An 11,458-nucleotide genomic window follows, 5' to 3' on the forward strand; every position below is an offset into this window, starting at 1 on the left:
CAAGAGATCGAAGCATTTTGGCAGATTTCCACCCACACGTACATACGGGCATTTCTATGAGTGTGCAAGAGATCGTTTAATGCCGTCAACGCGAATAAAGTTCGAAGCTTGATTCCATGAAATTGTGATGAATATATGATGTGAATTTTGCTGAGTGTAAAGAGGGTTTTCTGTTCAAGGGTTCCGTAAACAAATTATACTTTGAAGTGTTTTACTTGACAAATAACGAAAACGACCAACGAAATAATTTCATTTTGATTCTGTGGTCTGAAATGAATGCATCGGCAGTTTACTTTATTATCTATCCTGTGATTTGTTGAAAGTCGACTAAGCCTTTTTTCCATCGGTGCCGGTCATGTATGTTGAATTTGAATACGCTGGATCTCGATTCAAAGTAATTAGTAAGTATTTTTCTGTTTGTCGGATAGGACAGTAGGATCTGTTGTTTATCGAAACACTTTTCAGGACGTGGGAAGCAAATTTCTATTACACCTGTCTAGTCTTTGAATGTCAAGGCGTTGTGAATTCAAAACGGCCATCGCTTGTTGCGGCGTGAATGTACCCGGATTCGGTGCGTTTAAACTAAGGTGCATATTAATATAAGCCTTACAATGTGTTCGAGTGCCGGCTTGTATTTGCTGAATATGCGGCAATTCGACTTGGATAAAGAATGCTTGCTTAGAGAGCAAGTGACAAAAGACACTCCATTCGGGAAAGTAGAAGCCTATCTTATTAAACAGTTTTCTGCCTTCTTCGGCATGATAGACGTCTATTTCTTTGGATCGCGCGTTACAGGTGTGGCACAGAATGATGCCGATCTCGATGTATGCATAAAAGCCCGCTCAGGCCTTGAGGATATGTTAGTGTTTAGTAAGGCAGTAGACTGGGCTGAAGCGAAACCCTCTGAAATACAGATTGAACGTAAGATTCCAGAGGGGCCGCTGCTTCTACGGGTGCACATTACTACATTAAATCTAACAGTAGATTTAACATTTGACAGCGGATACTCTGTGGCCACTTCTAAACTGGTTTCACACTACTTTGACATGCAACCTTTTGCTCGCAAAATGCACGTTTGTTTGAAGGATTGGAAATCGTTAACGAATATTTCGCAGCGGTTCCATACTCATGTTCTGACCAGACTTATTGTATTCTTTATGCAACAAAGAAATTATCTTCCAGCGGTGGAAAGAGTGCTGGTAGGACCGTTGGATCAGATAAACCTGCTTAATGTTGAGTTTTACCCGAACGAAAACTTTACGTTGAGCTATCCGAAGGATTTTTTTAGTTTAATTAAAGATTTCTTCGCTTATTGGAATCAGTTTGATTGGTCGCAAAACGGAATTTGTGTACTGAATGGTATGGTAAAACCTAGAGAATGGTTCCGTTTTCATACAGATCGAACTACGGAACCGTCAATGATGTCCAGTGACTACTTTAATCAAGCTCGCAACGCATCACGCGGTGTCGACGTTGGAGATTTTGAATCATTTCGAATGGCTTGCCAAGAAGCAGAAAGGATATTAAATCAAAAGGATTTTATTTAAAGAGTGTGATGACGTGTTTGTTTTGCCCAGTTTTCTGTCTGCTATGGATCTAATTTCATTTTTCATTGGACTTTGTATGTTCAATGCAACATTCAACTATCTGAAAATAATATAAAGAATCTGATTCATTTCAATGATTGACTGCAATACAAGATAGATATAGAAAAGCAGATATATTTGTAAGTGATAACATTTGAATAAAACTGCAAATTAAAGTTGTAACAAATCGTTTTCATAACTCAGTGTAGTCAAGTTACAGTTCAGCTACAAATAATTCTTTTTCGGACTAAATGGTTTGAATACTGGATGGTTTCTATCTTCGTTTCTATATACAAGTTTCTATGCAATAGGTTCTATACAAACTTGCATACAATCACACATGCAAGGCGAAAAGATATACGACACCACTCCCCGTTTATGCGTCTCTGTCCGGCAGAAATCTATCCAAATGTCTGGCAGCGAAAGCTTCTTTTGTAACGATACCGCCAGAATGCAGTGTTTCCTTGCTGCAGTTGTATGTTCAGCCCTTTTTCGCAAGACATTCTGCCAGAAAGCTGGCAACGAAAATCTGCTCGATTTCTGCTAACCAACATAAATATAAATATAACAATAAATATATTTTTTTCAAATAACCCGAAATAACGAGCAATAAACGGGGGGCTGGTAAATGGCTGGGTAATGCTTAACACCGGTACCTCGCGTACCTGCAGTTTTAAAATAGACCCCACAGCGGTCATTAGCTTCTTATCCAGCTACTCCTGTTCCTACCTTATCGTGGTACCAGCCGGAATCCGCGCAACCTTAGTGGAGATCGGGTAACCAACCCCGGTGGAAGCTAAGGTCGTATAGCGATAGGGAAGGAGGTACTCATGCATCTGCTGAGTGTTGGCAAAAGGAACAGCCTTGCCAGCCGTGAGTGTCTGACTCCAGGTTAGGGGCGGCTCACGATGCACAGTGGTTCAAACAGCGAAATACGTGATCGTGTGATATTGCGCCGAAACGTGAAGATTTTCGCATGTAGTGTCTTTAGGAACATTTCTTGGTATAATAAGCCCTTCTTGTAAGAGAAATCTTTGGGTGATTAATTCCCTTAGAAGTGAGATACGAAATTTATTTTCTCGTATATTCGAGATACGGGTGTAGTACTTTCAGCAAAGTTGTTGTAAATATTAATACAAACAACTTTGTCAAAGACACCATACTCGTATCTCTTCATGGAAATTATCTATTAAGCGTTATTCGTGGACAAACCCTTTAAAACAGTTTTTAAACCCTGACGTATTCTGGTCAATTTTTACGTGTTCATAGTGTTCTAGAAAGTTGTTTATCTTGCTAAAATCAACGTTTCTGTAGAACATTATTATAAGTTATTTTCTAAAGTTTCGGAGATTTTGAGCTTTTTTGGTGAAAAATAGTACTTCTTTGAGCTTAAATATTTCCCAAGGTGGCAAATGGTGGCAGATCAAACAACTCCTACCTAAAAGTACAACAAAAAGCCTGTAAAAGCAAGTGTCAATTGATTGTATCTGTTTGTATCCTCAAAAGTTATAGTTGTTTTAAAAATCAATCTCAGTCATGTTTACAGAACAATTAAACTGTACTTCGGATGCAAAAAACGCCATTTTGTTTACGTTGACAATCGCTTTCTATCAACTTAAGTTAACAACAATTTTTTCGCCAATTTCCGATTCGAAAATTAATGTAAACTTAAAAAATGGACGCAATTAATAAGAGAAAAGCTTCCAAATAACTAACTTAAGTCTATTTTGTTCAATTTTGCATTGATCTCTCCTTCTGCATTTTTCCAAAACAACATTTGATGATGAGTCATCTCACCTACACCTTTATTTAACATAATTAACTATATATGACGTACTGCTTACTTAGTCATTCCGAGAAAATTCGGTCTTTCATGACTCGGTCTTTTGTGACTGTTGTTGAAATTCGGCCATTTGGATTTCGGTCATTCGTGATTCGACCATTTGTGTTTCGGCCATTCGGTACCAGCCAGAGTGTTTTCTTTTGAAAAGACACCAATCGAAGGAATTGAACAAAATAGGCATAAGTAAGTTATTTGGAAGCTTTTCTCTTATTAATTGCGTTAAATAATTTTAAGTCTACATTCATTTTCGATTCGAAAATAGGCGAAAAATGGCTGATAACTTAACTTGGTAGAAAGAGATTGTCAATGTAAACAAAATGGCGTTTATTGCATCCGAAGTACAGTTTAATTGTTCTGTAAACATGACCGAGAAGGATTTTTTAAACAACTATAACTTTTGAAGATACAAACAGATACAGTCAATTGATACTTGCTTTTACAGGCTTTTTGTTGTACTTTTAGGTAGGAGTTGTTTGATCTGCCACCATTTGCCACCTTGGGAAATATTTAAGCTCAAAGAAGTACTATTTTTCACCAAAAAAGCTCAAAATCTCCGAAACTTTAGAAAATAACTTATAATAATGTTCTACAGAAACGTTGATTTTAGCCAGATAAACAACTTTCTAAAACACTATGAACACGTAAAAATTGACCAGAATACGTCAGGGTTTAAAAACTGTTTTAAAGGGTTTGTCCACGAATAACGCTTAATAGATAACTTCCATGAAGAGATACAAGTATGGTGTCTTTGACAAAGTTGTTTGTATTAATATTTACAACAACTTTGCTGAAAGTACTACACCTGTATCTCGAATATACGAGAAAATAAATTTCGTATCTCACTTCCAAGGGAATTAATCACCCAAAGATTTCTCTCACAAGAAGGGGCTTATTATACCAAAAAATGTTCCTAAAGACACTACATGTGAAAATCTTCACGTTTCGGCGCAATATCACACGATCACGTATTTCGCTGTTTGAACCACTGTGCGATGGTTCAAAATTAAATCAAGCGTCAGGATAGCAAGTCAGACATCGGACTCACTTGTAACGTTAGATGGTTTGAAGCAAGGTGACGGACTATCGAATTTGCTGTTCAACATTGCATTGGAAGGTGCTATTCGAAGGGCAGGCGTGCAGAGAAGCGGTACCATCATCACAAAATCTCATACCCAGCAAACATTTTCGTACGTATATCAAAGTAACAAATATGATATATGTACTGATATATATCTAGAAAAATCGCATTCGATGCACGAAACTAGCATATGCGTACTATTTTGGAGGCGATATACGTACTGCAGATTATTCGAAAATAATTCACATTCATAAGTATTTGTACACGATGAAATCCGACTCAACATGATTAGTTCCGTAATGCTATACAATTCTGTGATAAAAATCGCATGTGAATCAGTTACCATCATTTTGTACGAATAAATGTAAACTAGGGTGCGCTTTATTAAGCTTTATGTACGAGTTCGAGTTTGTTTAGCGATATTTAAGATAATTTTCATACATTATTATACGATTTGTGGTTTGCTGGGTATGCTCCTAGTGTTCACGGACGACATCGATATCATCGGTGTTAACCTTAGAGCTGTGGAAGAAGCGTACACGCATCTTAAGGCCGTCCTAGGTAACCAATAAGCATTAACATAAGCAGCAAATCAGCCGCTTATTAGCATATCTGGCATTTTATACTGCACGTTGTTGTATATTAGCTTTTTGACTGCATAGGTGTTGTAAATTGGCATCCACAATTCTATTCAAATTCTTCGTGTCGGCAATTAGCTGCAAATTAGCATTTTCAGCACTATAAGAAAGTTAGCAGTAAAGCAGCCGTATATTTGGCCAAAATGGCATTTAAGTAGCATTCAATGCGGCTTAAATGCTTATTGGCTTGCGTTTGAATAGCATTGGTGATGCTTATTGGTTACCTGGGGTATGATAACAGGGAAGGAAGGTTCTTTCGAGCTACGTTGGATATCCGGCGATACAATCGCTGGGGTTAGTTGCGGGCCTAGCAACGAACGACAAGTGGTAGTTCGGACTGGAAAAATCGGCTGACTTAAGCGACAAAAAATTTAGCATCGTAACGCTGCGGGAGGCATGCTGGAAAGGAACGATGATACGTACGTATAATGACTGTAATAACCGGCAGCGACGTCTGTCGATAAAGAAGGGTGAAGTCATAAAGAAATCTTAAAGATGTCATACCTCAGACTTTGCTTTGGAGCGCGAATGCGACCGCTGTCCAAAAGTTGACGTCAAAATCATCATCGGAGACTATAATACTCAGGTTGGTCCAGAGAAGGAATTTAAACCGGTAATTGGATTGTTTAGCACGCAGTAGCCGCAAAAGAAATGGCCTAAGATTCGTCGATTTCGTCGACATGACTATACGTAGTAGTAACTTTTTCCATAAGCTCCACCGTCATGGATACCTGGAGATCACTCAACCAGACGGAATTGCAATTCGAGCGTGTTCTGATAGACTGATAGATGATTGTCACTTTGTAGACATTATCGACGTCAGTACCTATCGGGGCTCCAACATTTATCGTTGGAATCAGTGCTTTCGGAGGACGGTAAGCTGGAAAATGCTCCTCTAAAGAACTGTTTCGTTAAAACAGCGATTAACAGCGTAGCGGAGAAAGTATTGGGCCGTGTAGCATCGAATCAACGTTAGGGATGGGTTGACGAGAGGTACCAGCAGATATTTGATGAGAAGAACGCATCAGTGCATGTAAGTAGTGCTGCATAGAGCCACCTGTTAGGGTGTGGAACGATACAAATAGAAGCAAAGGCAGCAAACTCGAGCAGCAGTACTGTTCTCGCGAAACACGGAACTTATACTAAATTTTCACTTTTCCTACAAAAACAGCTGGAAATTTTCGCAGAATGGTGCCAAATAAACCGCATGTCGCAAATCCACAGTCAAGGATTTGGGAATTCTAATCGATACTAAACTAACCTTCAAGGATCACATCGCTAAATATTTCTTCTATCAGCGACTCGGAGCCGGCGTTTAGGCCGGCAAATCCGTGCGGTGGAACGGAGCCTCGCGCTTCAGGGGGGCCTCGCGCTTGGTGGTGACTAGAGAAAAATTTAAAGATTCTAGTTGTTACCGTTTCACAATCTTTACCCTATAACACCCATTTAGAGGAGATTACGTTGAATGCACTGAGAAGCAGCAGACTAGAGTTCGTGATGAATTTTGTATATTAATATGTAGTTTTAGGTTGGGTGAGCGTTTAAATAAATTATATATAGTATATTTTGTTATGAATATAAAAACTAAATTAAAATCGAATTTAAAATCAATAAATATTTAGGGACAAATAAAACATACAATAAAAGTAACTCCGAGTAAATAAAAATAGGGACAAATTAAAAAGGCTCACAATACAACGATGCAACACGGAATCCACAACTTGACAATTACCAACGTCAGTTATAAGTCAATCGATAAAATGTCAGTTCAGTGGCTCAAGTAAACGGCAGGAAATAGAGTGAGGAATTTCTCCCTCCAGCAGTATTGGAGCTACCGACACTTTCTGTTAAGTAGTTGACCAAGTAAGATGAAAATTATTAAGCTCCGGCTATTTGATTAAAATAGTTAACGTGTTAAGCCAACTGACACCTGTTACTATTAATTGTACAAGATCCGTGGCACGCATAGTGGATTAACCTAGTCAGGTATGAAGAGCACAGAGAACAGACTACCAGGTAATTGACAAAAAGTGTGTAAAAGGTTTTTATGTAATCTACGAGTAATCCTTCAATAGAGCACCCCTCGAGCAGTAAGTGGCAAACTAAATCTTGATGTCGCTGCCATCGCTGCTATGTAACTCCAGCACAAAGAAATGTTGATAAAGGTACATGGATATTTTTTGATGCGTTTGGCAAACTATTTCTGGAGGGCGCTACCGACAGAATTTACACACAAAAAATCGATTACTTCCTTCGAGCCTGTTAATCTGTTCTCTGTGTGAATAGGTTTATAGGTTACGGGGAAAGCATCAACCCTAACCTCAGTGGATTTATACTGATGAATTTATTCTGTCCACGTGCTAGGACCCATTAATCTTTGGCATCAAGACGCCGTCAGCGCAGAATTAACCCATTGTTCTTTTGGAATACCGTCGTCCGCGGTCGAACCCGTGCTTCCGAGGTCAAACGCGCTCGAAGAGAGGATGTGACGAGCCGGGATGAATCAAATAGATCGACCAAAATAACCCTGATAGAGATACCGTCCCCGCGGTAGAGTCCCCCGCCTTTGAGGTCACTCGCGCTCATAGGGAGGCGGTGACGGGTCAGGGGTGAAGCAGAACGATCGAGCCGGGAACCATGGAACCTGTAGTCGAGAAACTATTCCCAGTTTCTACGCATACGAGCTCGGAATCTCGGCACTCTAGTAGCCGGATTGAACTGACCACGTGAGATTAGCAGCAATGAAATCGATGTACCTAATAAGCACCAACGGTCGGCCGACCACCACAATAAGCAGCATCGACAGCAACCAGCATCGTGAGTAGAGTGTGACAGCCAAAAAGAGTTAGATTAGAATAAATAGATATAAAAGTGGAATTTAGGGTTTTGATCTCTTGATCCCGAAAGTAGACCCGGAGCCGACCCTGAAAGCCTTCGCGTTCTCAAGGTTGAGCTAGCCAGTGAGAAAGGAGGTCTTGAGAGCCCAGCCCCTACACGGTTCCCAGTGGTTCGACCAGGAACCTGGGGTGAACTTAGCCGAGGCCCCTCCGGCCTCGGAAGTAACATAGTGGACAATCCCTTCTTTGGCTATTCAGAAAAAAATGATTAAATTAGGCCTCGTTGCTTTGGAATGTGTCGTTACATAATGTGCCAAACGCTCTGCTTACACGCCGATTATTTACGGAGGATTCGTTCAAATGGGCACTTAGCTGTTTTGAACCAATGAAATCTCCAGATGCGGGTGGTATTTTACCCGATTCCTTACAGAAAATGGACAGCATTATAATATCTAAGCATATCAAAAATTTTCGAGCCAATTTAACTTTGGGACATATCGTGGAGAATTAGTGGAAAGTATGGAGATATCCAAAGGCATACCTAAGGCCGATAAAAAAAAGAAAACCATGCAAAAGGCTTTAAGACCAATAAGTTTGACATCACTACTTCTCAATTTGATAGAGCAAATCGTGGATAACTATATCCGTAGTGAGTCGTTGCATGGAAATCAGCATGCATACGCAAACGGTTGAAGAGTTTGGCGTTCGAGGTTCACTGTACAACTGGTATCGTATTAGAAGCAGAGAATACAATTTGTTAAAGAAAGGTGATAAGCTGGATTGTGAGAACTACCGAGCAATTACTATCCTGAATTCCGCCTGCAAAGTGCTGTTTCAAGTGACCTTTCATCGACTATCGCCAATAGCTAATAGATTTGTGGGAAGTTACCAGGCCGGTTTCATGGAGGGTCGGTCTACAACGGACCAAATTTTCACCCTGCGGCAGATCCCCCAGAAGTGCCGCGAATTCCGAGTTACCACGCACCACCTGTTCATCGATTTCAAAGCCGCAAATGATAACGTAAACCGACAAGAGCCATGGAAAATTTTGGACGAAAACGGCTTTCCGGGTAAGTTTACTAGACTTATCATGGCTTCGATGGATGAGATCCAGTGCCGTGTGAGAATCTCGGGTGGATTGTCGGACCCATTCGAATCTCGTAGGGGACTTCGACAAGGAGGTGGTCTTTCCTATCTGCTATTTAACATTTCGAAATGCGGGACACGATTTCCAATAATTCCAGTCAATTTATCTGCTTTGCTGACGACGTGGATGCTGTCGGTAGAACATTTGAGGCGGTGGAAGATCAGTACACCAGACAAAAACGCGAAGCAGGGAAGATTGGATTAAAGATAAATACGTCTAAAACGAAGTATATGTTGGCGAGCGGGACCGTGCGCGACGGAGATGAGTTCGAGATAGTCGACGAGTTCGTATACCTTTGCTCATTGGCAACAGAGGACAACAATACCAGCCGTGAGATTAAAAGACGTATTATCAGCGGAAGTCGGGCCTACTACGGACTCCACAAACACTTGCGGTCGAACAATTTGAGCCCCCGTACAAAGTGCACACTGTACAAAACGCTAATTAGACCGGTTGTCCTCTACGGGCACGAAACGTGGACACTGCTAGAAGAGGACCTACGAGCACTCGGAGTTTTCGAACGGCGGGTGCTAAGAACCATCTTTGGCGGAGTGCAAGAGAACGGTGTATGGAGGCGAAGAATGAACCACGAGTTCGCGCTTTTCTACGGCGAACCAAGTATTCAGAGAGTGGTTAAAGCTGGACGGATACGTTGGGCAGGACATGTTGCTAAAATGCCGAACAACTATCCCGTAAAAATGGTCTTCGCATCAAATCCGGTAGGAGCAAGACGAAGAGGGGCACAGCGAGCGAGGTGACAAGACCAGAGGGGGCGAGATCTGGCGAGGACTGGGTGCCCACGGAACTGGAGACCAGCTGCCATGGACCGAAATAGATGGAGAAATTATACTGCGCAGGTCTTGTCGTAAGATTAAGTAAGTAAGTAAGTACAATTTGATAAAATACGTGGCAACAAATCTCGCTCATTTACTGTAGACTCTGGAGTACCGCAAGGCAGTCACTTTAGGACCGCTGTTGTGCATGATTCTAATGAACAAATTGCCACTCAAGTATTCTAATTTACGACGACGATGTAAAAATATTTTTACCTAGCAAGTCCATGGATGATTGCTTGAAATTATAGTTCGACCTGGGACAATTTGGAATGTACTGCGAAAACCGTGGGTTAAAAGTGAATACAGACAAGTGCTCCGTAATGACATTCAGCAGAAAAGTTATCCCCGTGACCTTTGACTACGCTTATCGGAATAGAAGTACCACGTGCAGAATATGTTCGCTACTTGGGTGTAACATTTGACCGCTCACTCTCCTTCAATGGACACATTAATAACGTGATCAAAGAGAGCTTGAAGCTGTTCTCACTCGTTAGGAGATTGAGCCGTGACTTCAATGATCCACACGCTATATTGGTAAACTACAAAGGCCTTGTTAGGGGCAAACAGGAATTCGCAAGTGTAATATGGTGCCCGCGGTACGTTACCCACATTCAGCGAGTAGAAGGAATCCAAAAGAGATTTATTAGATTTGCTCTTAGAAATCTCGGATGGAACGGAGAACAGCTACCACCTTATCATGATCTGTGTTGTTTGAGCTCTCTCACTCTTACTTTGATCACTTGCGGCCGACTTCACAAGCAATCAAATGAAATGGGCACGTTAAAGCGGTGCAATGATATAACCACACGTTTAGCCATGCTTCTGTGAGCTTGTTTCTGTTACACCAGTCAGTAAAGGTGTTCAACGGTGCTTTCAATCGGTAGCAATCATCGAAAGATTTCACAATGAGATAGGTCTTCAGATCGTCAGCAAATATCAGTGCGCATGCGGAATCCAGCAAAATAGCAATAGCAATAGCAAACAGCATATGCCCCAGGTTACTGCCTTGTGGGATACCAGAAGTATTACTGAATGCACGTGGAACCGTGGAATTCAGGTTGACACGTGTACAGTGCGGCCTAAAAGGTATGAGCTCAAACAATTTGGCTGCCAAACAAATGGGAAAATAGCTAGTGTTAGAATGATGAACCGTTTTCACGGGGACGATATTTTTTCGCTTAAAATGGAATTTCTTTTTTGGATAGAAATAGATGAGAAAGAAGGGGGTAATTCAATTAAATGTAAACCTTTCATTCCTGGTAAAGCTAATTTTATTAATTTTATGACACACATAGTTTCATGACAGGTGTAAACACGTTTAAAACTTTTATAGCATCAGCTCATATGTTGCGGTTCTGCTACGAATTTGATTGATTGCAGCAGTTTACGAGCTTGAAGCTTTTTTCATTCACCGCACGTTTTTTTCAAGTTTTACAACCGCAGTGTAGTAAAATAATAAATTCTCGTATGATCCATTATAGAAACATATTCTC

The 11,458-nt window shown here is 40.7% G+C and overlaps 1 protein-coding gene across 1 annotated transcript; it reads left to right on the forward strand.

Annotated features, from left to right (window-relative positions):
• The first annotated feature begins 261 nt into the window (after positions 1–261).
• On the forward strand, positions 262–1,749 carry LOC128743356 (terminal uridylyltransferase Tailor-like). Its single transcript, XM_053839912.1, has 2 exons — positions 262–401; positions 466–1,749. The coding sequence occupies exon 2, from the start codon at positions 612–614 to the stop codon at positions 1,545–1,547; it is 936 nt and encodes a 311-aa protein (XP_053695887.1). The 5' UTR covers positions 262–401; positions 466–611; the 3' UTR covers positions 1,548–1,749.
• Positions 1,750–11,458: the final 9,709 nt, after the last annotated feature.

This window comes from Sabethes cyaneus, chromosome 3 (genome assembly GCF_943734655.1).
Source record: "Sabethes cyaneus chromosome 3, idSabCyanKW18_F2, whole genome shotgun sequence".
In the NCBI taxonomy this organism is placed as follows: domain Eukaryota; kingdom Metazoa; phylum Arthropoda; class Insecta; order Diptera; family Culicidae; genus Sabethes; species Sabethes cyaneus.